The sequence below is a fragment of the Impatiens glandulifera genome, chromosome 4 (assembly GCF_907164915.1).
Source record: "Impatiens glandulifera chromosome 4, dImpGla2.1, whole genome shotgun sequence".
NCBI classification, from domain to species: Eukaryota; Viridiplantae; Streptophyta; class Magnoliopsida; order Ericales; family Balsaminaceae; genus Impatiens; species Impatiens glandulifera.
In genome coordinates, this window is record NC_061865.1 from 56,211,081 (window position 1) to 56,236,237 (window position 25,157).

The following is a 25,157-nucleotide window of genomic DNA, read 5'->3' on the forward strand; positions in this document are numbered from 1 at the left end:
TATATAGTTGATTTTTTATGGTTCAAAATCAAATAAATAGAGTGATCATGAAGGATATACTGATATTAGGATTTGATATTATTTATGTATCAATATGTTTAAAAGGAATATTATATAGTTGATATTTGTGGTTCAGAATCGATTTAATAGAATGATCTAATAGTTGTGTAAGATTTGTGCATAATTCTCTTTTGTTTTTGGTTCAGGTGGATGAAGTAGATCCAATTTGTGTACTGTAAGGAGGATTCATTTTCTAGGTATCAACGGTGTATTGCTCTCTTTGCTTAGGTTTTCTCACATCCTTCTTCTCTCCTTTGACGTATATTTAATATAGTTGATCTTTATGGTTCAAAATCGATCAAGTATAATTATCATTAATGCTATATTGATATTAAGACTTGAGATAATTTATGTATCAATATTTGTAAAATGAATATTATATAGTTGATTTTTATGGTTTAAAATCAAATAAATAGAGTGATCATGAAGGATATACTGATATTAGGATTTGATATTATTTATGTATCAATATGTTTAAAAGGAATATTATATAGTTAATATTTATGGTTCAGAATCGATTAAATAGAATGATCTAATAGTTGTGTAAGATTTTGTGCATAATTCTCTTTTGTTTTTGGTTCAGGTGGATGAATTAGATCCAATTTGTGTGTTGTAAGGAGGATTCATTTCTAGGTGTCAACGGTGTATTGCTCTCTTTGCTCAGGTTTTCTCACATCCCTTTTCTCTCCTTTGACGTATATTTAATATAGTTGATCTTTATGGTTCAGAATCAAACAAGTATAATTATCATTAATGCTATATTGATATTAAGATTTGAGATAATTTATGTATCAATATTTGTAAAATGAATATTATATAGTTGATTTTTATGGTTCAAAATCAAATAAATAGAGTGATCATGAAGGATATACTGATATTAGGATTTGATTAAATAGAATGATCTAATAGTTGTGTAAGATTTGTGCATAATTCTCTTTTGTTTTTGGTTCAGGTTAATGAAGTAGATACAATTTGTGTGCTGTAAGGAGGATTCATTTTGAAGTGTAGAGTGGAATGGATGAATTTTTTTCTAAAACTTTCTCAATTGTCTTCCTTGAAATTGGTCATTTGGTTAAAACTATAAAGTAATTTCGATTTTCTTTTTGTAGTAAGGAAATAGTTGTGATATAATTACTGTTCAATGGTAAGTTAGGAAATGGTTTATTAATACCTTAAAACTAAATATTTTATAATATTCTATGTTTGGTTTATGTTTTAAAAATATTATTTAGTTTGTTTTAATATTTTAAAAATTGACATTACAAATAGGTTACTCAATGGTGAGGGTAAGAGTTATCATGACAGAACATTCTATGACGACGGTAAGAGTGGTCGTCATAGAGTCTTTAATGGCGACGGTAAGAGTGGTCGTGATAAAGTTCTTTATGGCGACGGCAAAAGTGGTCGTCATAGAGTCTTCTATGGCGACAGTAAGAGTGGTCGTGATAGAGTCCTATATGGCGACGGTAAGAGTGGTCGTGATAGAGTCCTATATGGCGACGGTAAGAGTGGTCGTGATAGAGTCCTATATGGTGACGGTAAGAGTGGTCGTGATAGAGTCCTATATGGCGACGGTAAGAGTGATCGTTATAGACTATTCTATGGTGACGGTGAAAGTCGTCGGCATAGAGGGCTTTATGGCGACGGTACTAAATTGGTCGTTGTATGTGTATTTGGGCAATAACGACAAGGGAAATGCCGACGACTGCTTTTTCACTGTCCCAAATTATTTATAACGACGACTTATATCCCAATACCGACGACTCCTACCGTCATTATTGAGCCCTTTTTTACTAGTGTTTAATACAAAAAAAAAAATAAACCGATTCCCGTTCCTAGAACAGTACGTGGTCTCTCTTGGTCTCTTTAAATTCACCCCTTCACGTCTCTTCCATTCCATATATATTTGGAGGATCATTACACAATCAAACAAGCTTTAAGGGAAAAAAAACAATCACTACTACAACAGACATGTCAACATCCGTCGATATGGGAATGAGGGACTTCAAACTCAACGGAAAGAAATACTTCGAATGGTCAAAGACCATAATTCTCAAAATCAACTCCAACTCCAAAGAACATATATACCATTCCTCACCGGCCGCCGGCACCACCGCCGACTAATTAAAATGATTGGGTCATCCTTGGAACGACTCAGGTCGTGGACTTACCATTTGTCGACATTGTTGGAAAGTTGGACACTATTTAAACAATTGTTGGATCATTCATGGAAAGCCAATTTAAGGAAACAGAATTGGTATTAATTTTTATTAAATATATCAACATATTGTTTTAATTAACTTATTTGTCATGATTTTTGGTCAAATTTGTGAATTTCAGGACCCAAAATTTGGGATGATGGAGATTGGTACAAATGGTACGAGTCGATCGTGTATTCTTCTTTTCTGATATGAATGGTGGGCATCATCTATATTCTGGTTATGCTCATCTATGTTTTTATAAGAAGAGTGAAATATTTTGTTGATTTTTTTTTCTCATTAAGATATGAGACACTATTTTAATGATTTATATTTTTGCTTTGTTCATTTGTTTGTTGTATTCTTCTTCATATTTGATTAAGTTATGAATCATCAATCATTTTCTACTCATTACTTTCCTTTTTGATTTATTATATAGGTTATTATTGACATTTCAAACTAACTCTATTTAATAAAAAATTAGAAAAAATAATATTTAATAAGTTATTGAACTATTCTCGAAAGAAAGATTAACTTCAAATATCAAATGAGCGTGCTCTCTCTTTAAATTTTCAAATAAATTCAATGTACTGGGAAATGCAACTACAATCAATGTAACGATTCCCATTTCGTCTCTTTAAATTCATCTTTTCATCTCCTTTCTATATATATTTGGAGGACGATTACACAATTAAAAACAGAGCAACTACAACATGTCAACATCCAATTATGACATGGGAATTACTTGTATGAGGAAGTACATTCTCGATGGTGAGAAGAATTACTTGGAATGGTCAAAGACCATAATGATCATCATCTGCTCCAATGAACAAGTACAATACATCACCGGCACCGCCACATCTCCGCCGGACTCCGATCAGAATCAAATGGTAATGTCACTTTTGATCAACTCCATGAACAAAAACATCAGCCAACAATTTCTTTCCCATAAAACAGCTAAAGAACTATGGGACTCTGTTCGGCAGACCTATTCGTATCCAAAAAACAACTTCCAACTACATGAGATCGAGACAACAATCCATAACCTCCGCCAAGGTGATGATGATCTCAATGTAACTCAATATTTCAATGCTCTATCTAGAAACTGGCAGCTGGTTGATACCTATGAAGGGATTCGGTCGTTTGAACTTTCTTCTGAGATTGAGCAAAATCGGATATTCAAGTTTCTAAGTGGGCTTAATTCCTCATTCGACCAAGTTGTTTCACAAATACAGATTGTGAAAAAACCTTTTCAGAGCTTGAATCAGGTTTTCTCTCTAGTTCTTGATGAGGAAAGAAGTAAAAATGGGCATCCTAGGAACAAGAACAACTCATGTCGTGGAGTTCCATTGTGCAACCATTGTGGCAAATTTGGACACTTTGAATTCAATTGTTGGATTATCCATGGAGATCCAATTGAAGGAAATAGATTCGGTACTGATTTATTCTATCTATTAAGAACAATAATGTGATTTAATATTATTTGTGTTCCTAATTTGTTTTTTTGTCTAAATCTATTTGAAATAGGGCGCAAAAGTTGGGATGATGAAGATTGGTATGATTGGTACGAGTTGCTTGTTTATTCTTTCTAAACATGTTTTCGGCATATCAAGATTTGTTAATCTTTGTCCTTTTCATTTTTTTTTTCTGCAATTCTAAGTATTGTGTAACATGAGAAAATGCAATACATTAAAATCTTGAATGTTCAATGTGAGATGTAATCTGGGTGAGCTTAAAAAAAATCCCCCAATTATCGTCCCTATTAACAAATTTTCAATTTTTGTGAAAATTACGATCTTATTATGACAATTGGTTGTTTAATAGGATATGAAGATTGGTATGAGTAACAAATTGACTCTTTGATAGTGGTTTGATTATTTTACTTCGTCCAACTATTATTAGAACTCAAAATAGTACACCAATCGAGCAAGATAGGTTAAAATTCATTGAAATTATTTATTACATCCTAAAGAGGATTTTATTAAATATGAAGAACTTATGTGTTCATGTTATAACATGCATGAACTTATTTTGAGTATATTAAACTAAGGACAAAATGTGATTTGATAATTGCCTCCATTAGGGCAAGTAAAAGTGCTGCTATTGTCATCATAAGCGTAACTATAAGCTTGAGGGCATTTGCTCTTAAATATTTGCGAATAAATTGATGGCTTGCACACGTCAGGCGTCGCGAACGCGCCGCTACAACATAACTGTGGTGTCCCAAATGCCAAACACGCGCTTTTGCACCCAATCTTCTCTCCTCCGTCCATTAATGCCAAATCGTTTGGGCATGCAACGTTTATGTCCACTGGGCAGCTCGTTGAGAGGCAACCATTGCCCGATGGAACAACCTTTACCGGAAGGTTGAAACCATCAACAAGGCTGACATCATAGAAATCTTTGTTTCCATCTCCGGCTAGGGTGTACTCAATTAAGGTCACTGGTGGGGCACCACCCTTACCATTGCAAGAAATTTGGTTGCTGCCACAATCACCGGTTTTGCATGAGAATTGTCCGGAGTTAGAGCATTTTGTGCGAGCCCAAACACGACCCGACCAAGATGGTTGGGCGGTTACATCCGTGGAGGCTTGAGGTGCAAGCTCGAAGCCAGTTGAGGAAGCGGCCGGTCCTGAACCAGTTAGAATAGCCGGCCAAATTGTGAAGGGACAGTGGTTCGTGATTGTTAGTATGGTTGATTAGGATCCTGCATTTCAAAAAATCTTAATTAATTTATGAATAATAAATTGATGATATTTGTAACATTGATTTACCATGGATGAAGCTCATAGTTATGACAAGGACAAGAAGGTTTAGAATTCCCATTGTAATAAATGTTTACTCACAAATTCATTGTAATGCCTCTACCTCTTTTTATACACGTTTAGTTTGCTTGTTTTGGTCAACTATAAGTTTACTTTAAGATCATGGATTAAAACTTTGCTTAGGATTTTAAAAATTATAATGAAGAGATTTGGCTCTCATCCAAAATAAGGATTAGAACGAAAATGACCCGTATTTTTTTCCTTGTTTGGTTGAATTTATTTGAATATTTTAAAATTTTATTATTTTATTTATTTATATATCATCAATTAGATCATTTAATTTATTAATCAAACAATAAAATTTAGTTTGATTTAAATCATATGAATAACTTCATCGAAAGTTAAGTTATTGAATTACAAAAATTAATGAAAAGATAATAATATATAATAATATTTTAGTATATTGTTGAATAAATTGATTGATTTTATTGGTAAGAAAATATATTTTTTTTGAAATATTTAAAATTATTCAAATAGTCCAAACCTAAGTACCTAAATAACTAGTTGCATACATTTATAACAGCAAAAACAAATTAAGATTTGATTGAGTTAGCTAGTAATCTTTTATATATCAAAAACACGAAAATCTCCATGAAAAGGATGAATTTTTTTTTTTTTTTTTTTACTTTTTTATGGACCCGTCTAACTATCATAACTAACATATTGCTAGCATAATTCACATTCTTTGTTGAACCATTTGGCTCAAAAAGAATTGTAGGACGTACGTTGTCGTCCGATGTATTTAATTTATAATTTTATTATTATGACAATCAAGAAGGTTTTATTGAATAAACCGGTTGAGATGGTCGAAAAACTAATTAATCTTTTAGAGGACTTTTGTACTCATTAAATTTTGTTCTATTTTTTTTGGTACATTAGTGACCATTTTTGTGTTGTGCTGATTTTTTTTATTAATTTTTTTAATATTTGTTTTGTAATGATTTTGTCGTTAGAGTTAAATTGACTCTTTTTCATATTATTTCTCATGAATTATTTAAAAAATAAATCATTATTCTGACAAAATAATTAACGAAAATGTTGATAGAGAAAACAAATGGAATGGAAATGAGAGTAGTCTTCACTCTATCTAGAGAAATGAAAATGAAAATTAAAATGAGAGTAGTCTTCACTGTATCTAGATACTATAGAGAGAACGTATACGTAGTGCTTGACTAGAGGTATAAATAGAAATGGTAGACAAGAAAATGAACAAAACCATACTAAAGAAATGTCTTCCATTGGCCCACGAACCACATGGGCTGGTCTACGTACTCCAACTTTGACCGAGTCAAAATCTTCTTCCACAAATCATGCATCTAATTCAAAAAAACCCACATCAAGCTCTTTTACTATTTATAAGGTCAATTTATGAATTCTATGGGAGAAAAGTTAAAAAAAATGTTACCATTGAAGTGAATTGATCTTAAAACATGGAGAAGTTTATTGGCAATCATTGTTAATTTTCTTAAACCATCTGACTAGGGTTTGAACCTAGGGATGGCAATGGAGCGCGAATTTATTTACCATCTTCGTCCCAATTTTATTTTGGGTTTTATAATAATATCACCGTCCCGTTTAGTTTCCGGAAATTCCAACGGGGCACCGTTTATAAAATATTTTTTTAAAAAATAATTAAATAAAATTATATAAACGGATTTTTTAATAATATATATTGAAATATATTGAAATTTTATATTATTATAAAGAAATAAACCTACTACTTTTATAAAATATAATAAATAAATAAATATATTGATGATTTTATATATTTAAGTGTGTTTATAGTGTTCGTGGCATGACCGAGTTGAAATTAGGGTGGGTCGGGGAGGGAGACACATGATTTTATATATTTTCTCGGTCCAAGGATTCGGTCAGGACCGATGATTCTCGGTCATGTTTCTTAGTTTGATCTTTGTAGAGATCAATTGATCGTTATTAGGGTTAGGGCTTTTGTTCCCCATAATCATATGAACTAACTGCAACTTACAGATCATGATTTCATGATTTGTATATAAAAGTTAAAGCAATTACAATTCTTAAATAATTCAAGAACACTAAGTCCCCAATGACCGAGTCATGTAGGACTGGGACCGAGAAACAGGATCAAGAATCCTCGGTCCTGACCGAAACCTATGACTAATGTTCTTAAGGAAGGACCAATCACTTCTTTTAGCCTTGGACCGATGTTTCTAACCTAGGACCGAGTACTCCCTTTAGCATATGACCGATTTTTCTAACCTAGGAGCAATCCTTCTCTAACCCTAGGATCGAAAATTTCCTAACCTAGGACCGAAGCACCAAACTAACAAACTTGACCTGGAACCGAGCCTCCTAGGTCTAGGACCGAGTAGTCTGAGTTTAGGACCGAGTAGTCCGAGTTTGGGACCAAGCCTCCTAAACCTAGGACCGAGTCCTACGAAGCCAAGCTCAGTCTAGACCGAGCCCGTCCGAGCCCAAATCGGCAAAAACAGACCCTTACCCTAAGACACCGATCTTAGGGCCTATTTGGTTCCACTTTTCAAATTCCAAAATTATTTTTGTAATTTTGGAACCCGAATCTATTTTTCAATAATCCCAAAAGGTTAGAAAATGATATTTTAAATATTTTCGTGATATCTCCTAAACCAATATTTTGGCTAAATCACCGTTTGAATTTATTTTTAAATTCTAGCACTTTTCTGATATTTTTCAGGTTTTTACTTAGTTTTATATCAAACGCAATCGCATGTATACTTTTTAAAATAATTTTGTACAATTATTTACGCAATCTAAACATATCATTGTTTACAACCCCGGACTATTAATTGAATATATATATATATAGATAATGTTTAAAATCAATCAGCACCACATTAATCCATTTCATTATCAAGTATAATTTATGCTCATTAGTCATTAAGTATTTTCTCTCTTTTCTCTCATCTCTTCCTATCTCTTTTTTTAATTAAATTTTGTTTTCCATTATTATCTATATTATATATATATACATATATCATCTAAAAAATTATCTATATTAATATTAATTAAATACAAATATTTATTTTTATAAATACACGTACCTTCATAATTATATATATAATAACACTATAATATATATATAATATTTTTTATGAGTATAAATAATTTTTTTGATTAATATAAAATTTAACCAATTGGTAATAAATATTAAATATAATATATATATACACAAAATAATAAAATTATTTCAACAACTATAAGTGGTTTAGTAGTTTAAGTGTTCAAATTTCATGCTAAAGACTAGGGTTCGAATCCCAAAATATCCATATTTATATTTTCAAGAATGCATTCTTGACTATAATATATGATGGCATAACTTTTAAACAAATGATAGGCATATGAAAGTGTTATGTCGGAATTAGTGGTCGGTTTGGAGAGCATTTGAAAGTAAAAGGTTACGAGATAAAGATCGGGTGGTGGGTGGTTTGTCGAGTGTGAGGTTGGTATGACGAGCATTTGAAAGTGTGAGGTCGGGTGGTGGGTGGTTTGTCGAGTGTGAGGTCAGAATTAATGGTTGTCATGAGATGGAGGTTAGGTGGTGGGTGGTTTGTCGAGTGTGAGGTTGGTATGACGAGCATTTGAAAGTGTGAGGTCAGGTGGTGGGTGGTTTGTCGAGTGTGAGGTCGGAATTATTGGTTGTCACGAGATGAAGGTCGAGTGGTGGGTAGTTTGTTGAGTGTGAGGTCGGAATTAGTGGTTGGTATGAAGAGCATTTGAAAGTGTGAGGTCGGGTGGTGGGTGATTTTTCGAGTGTGAGGTCGGAATTAATGGTTGATTTGACAAGCATTTGAAAGTGTGAGGAAACGAGATGGAGGTCGGATGGTGGATGGTTTGTCAAGTGTGAGATTGAATTAGTGGTTTGTATGACGAGTATTTGAAAGTGTGAGGTCACGAGATGGAGGTCGGGTGGTGGGTGGTTTATCGTGTGTGAGGTTGGAATTAACGGTTGGTTTGACGAGCATTTGAAAGTGTGAGGTCACGAGATGGATGTCGCGTGGTGGGAGGTTTGTCGAGTATGAGGTCGAAATTGGTGGTTGGTTTGGCGATCATTTGAAAGTGTGAGATCACGAGATGGAGGTCGGGTGGTGGGTGGTTTATCGTGTGTGAGGTTGGAATTAATGGTTGGTTTGACGAGCATTTGAAAGTGTGGGGTCACGAGATGGATGTCGCGTGGTGGGAGGTTTGTCGAGTGTGAGGTCGAAATTGGTGGTTGGTTTGGCGATCATTTGAAAGTGTGAGATCACGAGATGGAGGTCGGGTGGTGGGTGGTTTGTTGACTATGAGGTTGGAATTAATGGTTGGTTTGACGAACATTTGATAGTGTAAGTTCACGAGATGAATGTCGTGTGGTGGGAGGTTTATCAAGTGTGAGGTCGTAATTAGTGGTTGATTTGACGAACATTTGAAAATGTGAGGTCACGAGATAGAGGTCAGGGGGTGGGTGATTTGTAGAGTGTGAAGTTGGAATTAATGGTTAGTTTGATGAGTATTTGAAAGTGTGATGTCACAAGATGGAGGTCGGGTGGTTGGTTTGGCGTTGGATAAGAGGTTTGTGATCAATTGTGATTGGTTGTTGATTTGTTGAAGTGAGAGTAAAAGAGAGGTTGAGTAAGATTGATGAGTGGTTTGTCGAGGGATAGAGACATATGAAAAAATGTGAGTCACAAGATTTAGGGTCAGTGGGTGGTTTGCCGAGAGAATAAAGAGGCATATAAAAAAGTGTGAGTCACAAGATTATGGTCAATTGGAGGGTAATTTGTTGAGTTTGACGAGATATAAGAGGTGTGTTATCAATTGAGGTTGACTCACAAAATGAGGGTCAAATTGAGGGGTTAAGTGGATGCCAAGGGAATAAAATATATGTTAATATTAAGTTTAAGATTAAACTTAATTTTACAAACTAAAATAAATTTTAAATTAATTAAATTTGAATAATATTAATTTTATCTAAAATATTTATATATAAATAATATTTTGTATATATTCTTATATTTGCACGGGATTCATGCTAATTAATATTATAATCCTTTATTGATTGTGGATTTTATTTTGCCTTACTTAAATTCTATTTTTTTATTTCATTTTTTATGAATTATTTTTAGAAAATTATTATTTAAAAATTTGATGACAATATAATTTGTCATGTTCGAGTCATACTAAAATGTCTTAACTTGAAGTTCTAATTCGGCGTATTAATAATTTCGTAAAAGTTAAAAAAATATATAACAATATAATCTAGATTTGAATTTATTAAATATTAAAGTAAAAGTGTATAGATAACACTAGGTTTTATAATTATAAAAATAATAGAGAAAAATAATCCTTTAAACAAAACTTATTTTTTAAAGTCATTCACTTTATTTAATTTTACAAACTTAAAATAAAAAATATTTATAATTTAAAATTCATTTTTTTAAGATTTTGAATGTATTTAGTGTCAAAAATATTAATTATTATCTCGTTTGGAATGATTTTATGTCGTTTTGACGAGGAGTTATAATATAACCAATAAAAACGATATTATTTGTGTCCCCATCTAACACTAACCACTGTCAATAAATTTATAATACCAACAAATTGTCTATCAACTAAACTAAGGATTAGAACATAAATTAAATATATCGATGGCCATGTTTGGTTTAAATTATTTAAATATTTTTAAAAAATATATTATTTTTTATATATATTTAATCAATTATATTATTTAATTTATTAATTAAAATATTAAAATTAGTTTGATTTAAATTATTTGAATAACTCTAAGTTTTTTGAATCATTTGTTAGAATTGGAATAATGAAAAATTAAGTTATTGAATTACAAAACTTATTTAGATGTATTAATATATAATATATATTAATTAATAATATTATTGTATAAATTGATTGATTTGACTAGTAAGAGATTATTTGAAATTTTTTGAATTTTTTAAATATTATTCAAATAATTCAAAACCAAATAGAATATTTAATCAGAAAAAATAAATAAACTGAGTTGGGTACTAATTAAAATTAAAATTCTTCGACCCGAGGATTGCTTTTTTGGCATTATTTGAGATTGCATTGTTTTTTATTTTTGTTAATTTTTATATATTTTTCTCAACGATCTTTACAAAAAAATTATTTCAATTTTTTTTAAGAATGTAAAAGTTAAAAAATATATATAATATATAATCTAGATTTGAATTTATTAATTATAGAAGTAGAATTATATAAACTTACTTATGTAAAAATAACACTAGGTTTTGTCAAAATAAGTAAAAAATAATTCTTTAAACAAAACTTATTCTTTGAAGTCAGTTAAGTCTAAAATAAAAAATATTTATACTTTCATATTCATGTTCGAAGAATTTGAATGTGTTCAAGACTAAGAATATCCATTATAATTGGTCACACGATTTTCAATTCGAAATATCTTATTTTTAATAATTTGTTCGATTTGATCTTTAGTTGATCGGGGATGGAACAATGGTTCTATTTGTTTCTCGTACCGAATACTAATAATATTTGAAGCTTATTCGGTAAGAATTTATTTAAATAAATTTAGGTTTATTTAAAAAAATGTTTATATTTGGTCATTTTGAATAGTTGAATGTATTTTTGATTAAAAGAAAAATATATAAAGGTTGTTAATATATAATAATAATAAAATATAAAGTATTTTAATATTTTGATTAATGAATGAAGTGATATGATTATATTTATAATAGGATTGTTGAGTTGATGTTTGATTAAACAATACCTAAGAAATTTATAATAATATGAATTTTTGATATATTACACAATATATAATATATAAAATTTTAATTTTATCATAAAAAACAAATAATTTTTTAATATGATAAGAACATTGTGCTGACTGAATTTTTTAAAATCAAAATAAGAAGATGATAGTAAAAAATAAAAAAATACTCAATTGGCTTATTTGAAAACAATTAGAGTTGGATTGAAACTGAATTTAAGTATAAATGTTATGTTAATGTATACCTAATTATTTAAAGTATTCCCCCAATTTGGAAATGCTCAAATTCGGAGCTAGATCAGGATTTGAGAAAAAATATATTATAAATTTATTTTAAAAATATATACAGTGCTCTAAAAGTATTGTTTTATTTTGGAATTTTATAAGCTGAAAACAATTTTTAACTTATTTAAGGTAAACCCAATAATCTATTGCCTATGACCATACTGCACATTGTTAAAGTGTTGGAAACTCGACCCATAAAATAAACTGTACAAATATGTCAACCAATATGAAACTAAGAATACAAATTTTATAATGATGTCACAAATTTTAAATTTTACAGTTTATTGTATTTAAATAAAAGTGTAAGGACATATTTTTAAAAGTAAGTAAAATATAAAAGATGATAAGTTGGATTGAAGTTGCACTCATTTTATAATTGATATTCGGGACTTTATTTCTTAAATTTCACAATTTGAGATTTTTATTAAATTATATTTAAGATATAAAGCCAAATAATCTAGCTATTACCTATAGCCAAACTACAGTGTTTATGCCTCATATTTAAAATTTTGGAAATTCGACACATAAAGTAAACTTGGACAAATATGAACTAAGAATACCAATTTTACAATCTCAAAAGAAATTGTAGGAAAATAATCACAAATTTTGAATTTTATAGTTTACTGTATTTATTTAAGTTTAGGGCTGAAATTTAAATGAAATAAAAGTGTAAGGGTATACTTTAAAAAGTAGCAAAATAGGAAAATATGAATAGTAAAAATGAAACTAATATTTTACGCATCATGTTGTTTATGGTTTAAATTTCAAAACATCAAAGAACTCAGGTTAAGTTTATATAGAGATTATTGAAATATATTTTTATCATAGGATCTCGATGTCAAAAAGTTAGAAGATATTATTCAATTGAATTAGGTTCTCGAACAAATAATTATAATTAAAAGATTGTTTGAGTCTCCCGTTCCAATTTTACTTAATTTTATTTCGAACACTGATAAACACAATTAAATATATGACATAATTAATATATTTATATATTTTTCGTATTTTAAAAAAACAATTCTTCTTTAAATTTTCAATATATTAAACATCATTTTAAATAACTTTATTATAGAAAAAAATTAAATTTTAATGAAAATGATATAAACAGTGTCTCGCGGGATTTAAAAAACTGATCGGGATGGGTTGATAGTAAAATAAATTTCAGATGGTCTTTCCTGTGAACAAATTTCAATTTCCACGAAGATGATGATCTTATTATAACAGCTGGTCGATTAATTTGAATCATCGAATTGATCCTCCGTCTCAAGGATCGAATTATATCGTCTAAAGAACGGTGACAAGATGAACTTAAAGTTTCTGTTCGTATTAATTTCATGCTCTTGATCAAGTCCGCACACTTAGTGATCCTCAAATCGCTTCCTAGCTTGTGAGGCCTTCTCTGAAGTTGAGAGTTTGTGTTACGACACTCGCAAATATGTACCCTTGAAAGACAATTACGTTGATCTCCATGGAAAGGCAGTGTATAATAAAAGTACTTGTGCTCGTTTTCCTCCCATTTCTTTTGAGATCGTAAGGATATGAAGATTGGTATGAGTAACAAATTTACCTAAGTTTAAGACTCTTTGAATAGTGGTTTGATTACTTTACTTCTTCCAACTATTATTAGAACTCAAAATAGTACACCAATCGAGCAAGATGGGTTAAAATTCAATTAAATTATTTATTACATCCTAAAGAGGATTTCATTAAATTTAAAGAACTTATGTGCTCATGGTATAACATGCATGAACTTATTTCGAGTATATTAAACTAAGGACAAAATGTGATTTGATAATTGCCTCCGTTAGGGCAAGTAAAAGTGCTGCTCTTGTCATCATAAGCATAACTATAAGCTTGAGGGCATTTGCTCTTAAATATTTGTGAATAATTTGACGGCTTGCACACGTCAGGCGTCGCGAACGCGCCGCTACAACATAACTGTGGTGTCCCGAATGCCAAACACGCGCTTTTGCACCCAATCTTCGCTCCTCCGTCCATTAATGCCAAATCGTTTGGGCATGCAGCGTTTATGTCCACTGGGCAGCTAGTTGAGGGGCAACCGTTGCCCGATGGAACAACCTTTACCGGAAGGTTGAAACCATCAACAAGGCTGACATCATAGAAATCTTTGTTTTCACTTCCGGCTAGGGTGTACTCAATTAAGGTCGCTGGTGGGGCACCACCCTTACCATTGCAAGAAATTTGGTTGCTGCCACAATCACCGGTTTTGCATGAGAATTGTCCGGAGTTAGAGCATTTTGTGCGAGCCCAAACACGACCCGACCAAGATGGTTGGGCGGTTACATCCGTGGATGCTTGAGGTGCAAGCTCAAAGCCAGTTGAGGAAGCGGCCGGTCCTGAACCGGTTAGAATAGCCGGCCAAATTGTGAAGGGACAGTGGTTCGTGATGGTTAGTATGGTTGATTGGGATCCTGCATTCCAAAAAATCTTAATTAATTTATTAATAATAAATTGATGATATTTGTAACGTTTTATCTCATTATTGTTATTATAAGAATGAATGCGAATTATTATACAAATATTTTGATTTTTGATATGGAAAGGAAAAAAGAAATTTACCATGGATGAAGCTCATAACTAAGACAAGGACAAGAAGGTTTAGAATTCCCATTGTAATAAATGTTTACTCACAAATTCATTGTAACGCCTCTACCTCTTTTTATACTGTCGTTTAGTTTGCTTGTTTTGATCAACTACAAGTTTACTTTAAGATCTTGGATTAAAACTTTTCTTAGGACTCTCTATTAAGGATTAGAACGAAAATGACTCATACTTTTTGATACTTATCCAAACCTAACTAGAGTTATATAGATTTATAACAACAATAACAAATTAAGATTGGGAAGAATGTAAATTTTACGTTATAGGAAGGTGTCAAATTTACTTATTAAGTATCAAAATTCTATTTATATGTATGAACTTGTCAAAAAATGTGAAATATGTTTAAAATAACAAAAATATTAAACGGCGTCAAAAATTTGGCCACATTTAATATCCACCTATTTTATTTTTTAAATTTACATTACTTTTAATTATTTTTCCATTAAAACAAAACTTATTTTTATTTTCTCTCTCATCCCTCCACAACTCTCCATTTTTTTCTAACTTTTCTCTCTTTGATTAACCCAAGTTTTTTTTGGATTTTTACCTTCTTCTAACCTCCAAGTACTCCATAACTGAACTTTAAATAGTCATCGTTGTTGGTGGAAGTTTTTGGTGGCCAATTCCTAAATTATAGACGTTGTGGCCAAAATCTTCATTAGTCGAACCCTAAATCATTGTCGTCATTAGCGGACAATGCTGAATCAAGGTAAAATCTCCCTTAACCGACTTGTTTTAATTTTAGTTTTCATAATACTCATCATGTTAAACTTTATTAGCTCCTAGACGTAACCCCCAAATTCAAGTCTTTCTCAGTTAAACCTTACACTATCATCATCATTGGTTGAAACATTCATTGATCGAATCCTAAATTGTCAATGTTGTGGTGAAGTCTTTGTTGGCCAAATCCTAAATTATTAGTGCTGTGGCGAAGTCTTAATAACTCGTTACTTTTTAGATGGAGAAATGAAGAGAGAAATATTTAAAGAAAATGGTAAGTTGTGAAGGTAAAGAGAGAGAAAATAAATAAGAAAAGATTTTAATGTTTTGTTTGAATAAAAAAATAATTAAAGTAATGTCAATTTAAAAAAATAAAAAATATGTGAATATTATATGTGGCAAAAATTTTAACGCCGTTTAACATTTCTGTTATTTTAAATATATTTGACACTTTTTGACAAGTTCATACATATAAATGGAATTTTGATACTTAATAAGTAAATTTGAAATCTTCTTATAACTTTGTGTGTAAAATTGGCATTCTTCCCAATTAAGATTTGATTGAGTTGGCTAGTAATTAATATTATAATCCTTCATTGATTGTGGATTGCTTCTTCTTTTTTTGTGCATTAAATAAGATTCTCGATTGTTCTTTATTTCATTTTTTTTTTGTATTTTATATTTTTTTCTCAGCCATTATACAAAATTATTATTTAAAATTTTGATGACAATGTAATTTAATACTAAAACGTCTTAACTCAAATGGAGTTCTAATTTGGGGTCTTCATAATAATTTCGTAAAACTTAAAAAATATATAGCAATATAATCTAGATTTGAATTTATTAATTATTGAAGTAAATTTATATATACTTACTTATGTAAAGATAACACTAGCTAGGTTTTATAAAAAATAACAATCCTTTAAACAAAACTTATATTTTAAGTCATTCACTTCCTTTAATTTTTAAAATTTAAAATAAAATTATTTATAATTTGAAATTCATTTTATAAGAGTTTGAATGTGTTTAGGGTTAAGAGGTCAATTATATTTAATTTGTTCTAAAATTTTCGATTTAAATTATCCCTTTTTAAAGTAGTTGACCGTTAATAGAAACTAATAAATTTATAATACCAACAAATTGGTTATCAACCAAATTAAGGATTAGAATGATCAAATAGGATTTGAGATTATTTAAATATTTTTAGAAAGTTATTATTTTTTATTTATAAATTTCATCAATTATAACATTTAATTTATTAATTAAATTATAATAAATTAAATTATTTAAATTAATTTGATTTAAATTATTTGAATAACTCATTCAGTTATTTAAATTATTTAATCGAATTAGGAGGATGAAAAATGAAGTTTTTGAATTACAAATCTTAATTGAAATAATAATATATAATAAAAATTCATTAATAATATTATTGTATAAATTGATTGATTTGATTAGTAAGAAATTATTTGATTTTTTTGAATTATTTAATTATTATTCAAATAATTCAAAAGCAAATAGAATGATATATACAGAAAAATAAGAGTTCATTGAGTTACTAATTATAATTATAATTATAATTATAATTAAAATTCTTCTATTGACTGAGGATTTTTATTTTTTAGCATTATTTGAGATTGGATGTTTTTTATTTCATTTTTTCTAATTTCTATATATTTTTCTCAATGATCTTTACAAAATTATTATTTATAATTTTGATAACAATGTAAAAGTTAAAAAAAATATATAACAATACAATCTAGATTTTAATTTAATAATTATAAAAGTAGAATTATATAAACTTACTTATGTAAAAATAACACTAGATTTTATCAAAATAAGAAAAAAAATATTCCTTTAAACAAAACTTATTTTTGTAAGTCCTTCATTTAGTTTAAACTTTAAAACCTAAAACAAAAAATATTTATACTTGTGTAGGACGTACTAAGTATGTCAATTATAATTGGATAATTGATTTTCAATTCCAAATATATTGTTTTGAATGATTTTTTTATTTATTTAATCTGTAGTTGACTTCATGATTTAAAAAATATTAATATACAGTAATTTTGAAGAGATGAATGTATTTTAATTTGATAAGAAAAAAAACTTAAATGTTATTAATATATAGTTTAGTGGTAAGAGTTAGCTTAAAAGACCAAAATGTCACGGGTTTGATTATATCTGAAATTGCTTTGAGTTTAAGCGGGGGTCATGACTGTGGGGTGTCATTCTAGCTCACATTTATTCAAAAATAAATATATATATATATAATGATAAAAAAATATTAAAAAATTATAAAGTATTTTATTATTTTGATTAATGAATTGAGTGATATAATTGATGAGAAGATGGATAAATTAATGTTTGATTATGGTTTGAATTAAAAAAATACGATGGTGATAGTAAAAATATTGTTGAAAAATCTTTAAAATAAATAAACTGTTTTGTTTGGCTTATTTGAAAACGATTAAAATTGTATTGGAACTGAGTTTAAACTTACGAAACGTTATCAAAGTTTTTAATATATACATAATTAATTAAAATATATTTCTAAATAAATTTATAATATTATATTTTTGTCCAAATCCTGATTTAGATCCAGCTTCGGATTTGAACGTTTCCAAATTGGGTGCACTCTTTGTAGTGCTCTAAAGTATTGTTTTATTATGGAATTTTATAAGCTGAAAACAAATTTTAACTTATATAAGATAAACCCAATAATCTATTGCCTATGACCAATTATGCCTCATATTTAAGGTTTTGGAAACTCGACCCACAAATTAAACTTACAAATATGTCAACCAATGTGAAACTAAGAATACAAATTTTATAGTGATATCACAAATTTTGAATTTTACAGTTTATTGTATTTAAATAGGTTTAGAGTTGATATTTAAATGAAATAAAAGTGTAAGGATATATTTTAAAAGTAAGTAAAATATGAAAAGATGATAGATTGAATTAAAGATGGACTCTTTATTTTAGGTTGTAATTAATGGAAATTTCGAAACTCTCTTTTAAATTTTATTAAAATTATTTATGTATCATTTATAAAAATTAAAAAATTAATGTCATTAATTTAATAACATATGTCACTCATTTTTTTTTAAGTTCCTCTTCTTTGTATAATTTCAAATAAGGTGTTCTTCTTCCCTTAATGATGTAATTCTTCAACTAACTACTTTTATTTATATATATATATATATATATATATAACTAATTATTTATATTATTCAGTATATATAAGAGAAGCAAATGAACTTACTCGTCTGGTGCAGTAATAAAAAATCAATAATGTTCATGTAAAATAATCATTAAATAATAAGTTAATGTCGTTTGAAACCGTTAAGACAATATGATATCTTGTATTATTTTAACATTAAGGAACATCAAAGAAGATCGATATTCAAAATTTTAATGGACCTTAAATAAGGAGTTCCAGTTTGATAATTATGTGAAAAATGAATAGTAAAAATAAAAATAATATTTTGTCCAATATTTTTTAAAATTAACAAATAAAATGTGAGAATGATTTTGTTTATATTCACTATAAATAAAGTGTTTTAAAGTGTTTTTTAATAAATCTTAATACCATGTAAAAATAATGTTTTGATATTTTTATCAAATATGTTTTGTTTTAATTTTCGATGAAATAAAATAATTACATTATAAATAAGTTCAATTCTTTCACTTGGATATCCATGTGGTTCATTCACTGTCACCTTTTATATCCACATAATTAAATTGAAAAAAAAATAGAAATTTTAATATAAGGTCATATATTTTTAAAAGTATATGTGATGAGCTCAATACCAAAATAAAGAACTCAAAGGGTTTCTACATATATAATGAAATAAAATGTAGATTTGATCAAACCATTTATAATTATCATTCATTTTAAAAACTTATAATGATTCCTTTTCCAGGTTATATTATTTCGTTACATTTTCAATAAATCTTTCAAATAATAATCAATTAAATAAACACATAATTGTTATTTGAAGTTCAAATTTATACATTCATCAGAATAGATTCAAACTATTAAAATTTTAATCATTAATTTGAGTTTTTTTTGAATTGACAAAAGTCTGTTATCATATTTTAACGTATATTTTTGTTCAAATTAATTTTTCACGTTTTTAAATGAAATAGTATTTAAAGATATTTTGTATTTTTTTAAATGGAGTATTGTTTCCAACATTTATGCACTCTATTTTTTGTAGTCTTTTTGAGTAACTAAAATAAATGTGTAATCTAATGAAAGATTTGAGAAAATTTAATTATAGATAAATTTTATATTTAATTTTCAAATAAATCATAATGACATAATTTTGTCAATGGTCTCCCATTTGAACATATTTGTATTTTACATGGAGTATTTTTTTAAATATATGTGTTTAAAACTGCCGAATACAGTTTAAATGTCTTGCGTATTATAAAATTCTTAAAACTCTATTCTAAAATGAAAATCACAAGTTCATTGTGAATACTAACAATACAAACTACAAGACATGTCAATTACGTATGAAGTTGAAGATTTGTTCATCACAAACTTTATTCTCAACGGTAATAACTATCTTGAATTGTCAAGAAACATGACGATTTATCTTCGGGCCAAAGGTAAAAGACATGACGTACCCGGCACCACAGTTCCTCCACCTTTGGACGATTCAAAGTTGGAACACTGGAAGGTTGATAATGATCAAATGGTAATGTCATGGTTAATCAACTCAATGAACATAGACATTGGCCAACATTTTATTTTCTACAATGATATATCAATAAAACTTTAAGTTACAAATTCCATATGGGTTTAATTCTATTTTATTATTTGAACTTATATGGTTTATTATATGTAGTAAGCTAGTAATCTCACCACCATATATAAGAAAATGTACTTTATTTATTATGTTTTTATTGAAAATAATTTAAAAAAAACTTTATTAATAAAATAAATAGTTCCAGACATAAATATATGGTAAGGATGAAAAATTGTTCGGTGATTTTTAATTAATTAGAAGCCACACTTTATGACATTATACATATATATTCATTTAAAAAATAAATTGATATAAAATAAGAAAGTCTTGAAAATACATTTAATACAAATTGATGTGATGATTTAACTCTCTATTTTTTTAAATTATCCTAAAAATAGTATTAATATAATAGAAATTGATGTGATTTAATTCTCATTTATTAAATGATCCAAGAAAACAAAGAAAATGGTAAGACAAATCAATTTTTTAATAAAATATAGGAGTTCGGTTGGCTCTAGTTATTTAATTAAATAATTTAAGCACTTACCATATATTAAATTCAATAACTAAAATATTAAAATATTTTATATTTTAAATTATTATTTTTATTTTATTTATATATATTAATACTTTTTAAATTTTTTATCAAAAAAATTATTTATATCTTTAAAATCATCACCAATAATTATTTTTTTCTCTTTTCAAATTATTCAAATAATTTCAATCCGAATCAAACCCAAACATAGAAAAAAAAAACCAACACAACTTGAGGGAGAAATCAATTGCAACAAAACTAAAATTGTTTTGAAAAAAGAAGCTTAAATAAGAAACATAAAGAACTAAACAATAAAACATATAATTGAGTATAACAATTAAATGTTTGATAATAAAAGTTATTTGTGAAAATAAATAAATAAAATAATCCAAAAACATGCTACTTCTTCCATCATTTTTGTTAATTGTTTCTTTTAAGTAAATTCCTAATTTCAGTGTTGCTTTTAGCTAATTGCCAAGGTTTCTGTCACACAAAAATAATATAAAATTATGTAAAAATATAATTTGGAATATATATATTTATTTTTTAACTTTTACAAACTAACCTTTTTATCAAGATTAGTTCTTTCGGTAGAAGCGCCGACAGCCAACAATACCCGCACAATATCTATATTTTTATCTCCTCCGCTTGCTGCTTCATGTAGAGCCTTCAACAAAAAGTTAATTAAAATTACAATTTGATTAATTAATTAACAAAATTATTCTACTTTAATTTGTGACAACAAAATAACTTGTGGTTGAACCTTCGTAATTAACCGATAGTAACACTCTTTTTATAATATTTTGTTTAGTAGCATGATTTACTAAAAGTTTAACAATTTCAGTGTCGCCTGCATTAAAGTTTAAATGGTACAATTTAATAATAAAATTGTATTTAATATAATATTATTGAAAATATTAGAGCAAATTAAAGGAAAAACAAACCTGAATGAGATGAAATATGAAGAGGTGTGTCACCCAATGCATTTTTAACTAGTAAGTTAGCACCCTTTCTAAAAATAGCTGCATGCATGATTATGAATGATTAGATAAATTATATATATTATTTTGTGTTCTCAATAGTTACAAATTTTAGGGAAACTTTTTATTATTATTAATAATAATTAAAATGTTGATTTCACCTCAACACATGAAAGAGAGCTATATTCACAAGCAAGATGAAGAAGAGTTTCTTTATCTTGATGATTATCTGTACATAGTTAAAACAAAATAAGATTAATTAGTAGTAATAAATAAAACTCGATTAATCTTAAATATTGCTTTTGTAGGGGCGGTATATATACTTAGAGCAACACGAAAGCGATTGATATGTTAAATATAATTCTCAGCGAAATCACTTAATTCTTTGAGGTGCGGAGGAATAATGCTATCATGCATGTCGACGCCTTTCGACTCCTTCAATACCTTACCTTCCTTAATCAAAATCCAATATTGGTCTTGTTCTTGTTCTTCAAGAGTATACTCGAACATGTTTTTTTATTTATCATTGGCGGCATTATTAGTCTCTCTTTTGAAAGAGAAGAAAGGAATTGAATAACAACAAAATCAAGGCGGCCGAGTCTATTTATAAAGTTAGCTATAAACCCTAAAATATTGTAATTTAAATGATTAATTAAATAAATAGAATTAAAATCATTTAAAAAAAAAATAATATCTTTATTTTTTTCTACAATTAAATCTCTTTCTGTGACTGAAAATTCTCCACCTACTACTAACTCTAAATAACAATTTATGTTAATTGGTCAAACCAATTATAAATTAAATATTTTTTAGTGATAAATCACAATAAAATAATAAGTTTTAAGTAATATTTAAAGTAAAATTGAATCATAATTAATTTTTTATTTTTATTATTATATATAATAACTTATAAAAATATTATTGTTAAACTTATAAAAAAAAATTATTCAAATTAAATTTTACTTTCCAAATAAATTAAAATAATAAAAAAAAATCAAACTATTAAATTTTTGAATTTAGAAAACTAGTCCCCAAGACTTAAGGGAGATCAAATTAGTTTAAATCTAATTATTTGTTTTTGTAAACATAAATATATTAAATGTGTGATATATAATTGTTTACAAAATTTATTTTATATAATATAAAACAAAAATGATATTATAAAATTAAGATTGAATCATTCAAAATTAAATAATTAAAAAAAAGAAATTAATTTAAATATTAAAGATTAAATAAATTGAATTATCTAGTTACATTTCCATTAAATCTTTCAAATAATAATCAATTAAATAAAATATAAAAATAATATTGGGCTGGCCCACTTGCGATTTGGGCGGTATTAAGTTAAAAAAAAAACTTTCATTTTGTAAAAGGAAATAAAAGAAGGCGCGCTCTTTCTCGCCGCCGATTAGTTTCCTCCGATCATCTTCTCCGATCGTCTTCTCCGAAAGGATTTCTCAAGGTTTCTCTCTCTCTCTCTCTCTCTCTATATATATATATATATATATGTATATCTATGTTAGTAGATCTGTAGATGCATATGAAAGCGGTTATTTGATCATTTTTCAGCATATCTTAACCTAACTACGAGTTTGTAAAAATTCATTACAGGTTCATCGAGAATACTAGCAATACAAACTACAGAAATGTCAACTTCTTATGGAATTCCAGATTCATTCATCACAAACTTCATTCTCGACGGTAAGAACTACCTGGAATGGTCAATGAACATGACGATCTATCTCAATGTCAAAGAAAAAACACATTACGTAACCGGCACAACTGTTCCTCCACCTACAGACGATCCAAATTTCGAACAATGGAACGCTGATAATCAACTCAATGAACACAGACATTGGTCAACATTACATTTTCCACAAAACAGCGAAAGAAATTTGGGATGATGTTCAATTGCAATATAAGTATCCGAATAACATCATCCAACTGTTTGAACTTGAAACAACTATTCACAATCTTCGTCAAGGTGATCTTACTGTAACTCAATACTTTGATGCTCTGTTTAGAAACTGGCAATTGGTTGATTCATTTGAAAAACCTAATTGGTCTTGTACTATTGATGCTGATTTGTATCATAAGATGGTTGAGGAAAAGAGGACTTTGAAGTTTCTTTTGGGGCTCAATTTGGCTATGGATCGAGTTTGTTCACGATTAGTGAACCTTAAACCATTTCCAGGATTGCATCAGGCCTTTTCTGAAGTTCATAATGAGGAAATGCTACAAGAAGCTGCCATAATGGTTCCTAATCATGTTCCATGCTGCAACCATTGTGGACAATATGGACATTATGAAAACAATTGTTGGATACTTCATGGCAAGCCAAATTAGAGCGATTGGGATCTCTCCAAATTTTTGTGAATTTCAGGTTAGTATGATTTTTCTTTGTAGTTGTTCATAACAATGTTTAGAATCATTTTCGAGTTTTCGAAACTTTTTTGTTGATATGACGATTAGGGTTTGGTTTACATTGCTTGAATAGAGTAAAAACACAATAAATATATAAGCAATAGAAATTTGCTTAATCTCAATTTTATTGTCGTATTATTTTTTTGTTTAGGATGAAAAAATTAGGTTATGTTTATGAATGTTATCTTATTTAAATTTAAAATCAGATTAAATATTTGTAAAAATATGTTAAACAAATGTTTTCAAATCAGATTATTTTTCGTTTAAATTGAAATTTAGTTCTATTTATTTTATTAACATTGAGATTAGATTATTGTCACGAAAAAGTGGTTTTTAATACATTTGTTTGACATTTTTTTCAGTTTAAATACATATTTAGGATTTGATAAGATATATGTGGAAAAAAAAGTGTTTTTAAATAAATTTTTCTTACATTTTTTTTTTAATTTAGATTTTTTTATATTCTAAGAATTAACATTTGGATTAAATATTTATGAAAAATAGTGTTTTACTTAGGACTGCAGACGTGTCAAGTTGGCCTAGCTTGGACTCGAATCGATTAAGTATTTTTCAACTCGATTCGAATTAGAGGTCGAACAAGTTTATAAATTTGAGCTCGAGCTTGACTCGACTATTTACCTACAAGTTCTGGTCGACTCGACTTGAAAAACTTGAACGAAAATTAAATTTTTAAATATTTGTGAATAAAATATATTTATTTTAAATTATAATATTAAAATAAATAAAATATATATATATATATATATATATATATTTTATATTCAGACTCGAAAAAGCTCGACAAGTCATCAACCAATATTATATGAGTTCGACTTGAATATTAAACGAGTCGGCTTGAGTTCGACTCGAACTCAGTCAAAGTCAAACTCAAGTCCAGTTTTGAGCGAGCGGATCACGAGCAGTTTGACTCTCGACAAATTATCGAACAAGTATTATATGAACTCAAGCTCGATTCGAACCTGGTCAA

General features: G+C 28.1%; 2 protein-coding genes across 2 annotated transcripts; both read right to left on the bottom strand.

Moving 5' to 3' along the window:
• Window positions 1-4,238: 4,238 nt before the first annotated feature.
• LOC124936575 (thaumatin-like protein 1) lies at window positions 4,239-4,957 on the bottom strand (the record flags this gene model as incomplete). Its single annotated transcript, XM_047477082.1, has 1 exon — window positions 4,239-4,957. A coding segment is annotated over one exon (654 nt), but the record flags the coding sequence as incomplete, so codon positions are not given.
• An 8,933-nt stretch (window positions 4,958-13,890) lies between these two features.
• Window positions 13,891-14,757, bottom strand: LOC124935479 (thaumatin-like protein 1). Its single transcript, XM_047475910.1, has 2 exons — window positions 14,706-14,757; window positions 13,891-14,557 (listed from the first exon to the last, which is right to left on the bottom strand). The coding sequence occupies exons 1-2, from the start codon at window positions 14,755-14,757 to the stop codon at window positions 13,896-13,898; spliced, it is 714 nt and encodes a 237-aa protein (XP_047331866.1). The 3' UTR covers window positions 13,891-13,895.
• Between the last annotated feature and the right edge of the window lie 10,400 nt (window positions 14,758-25,157).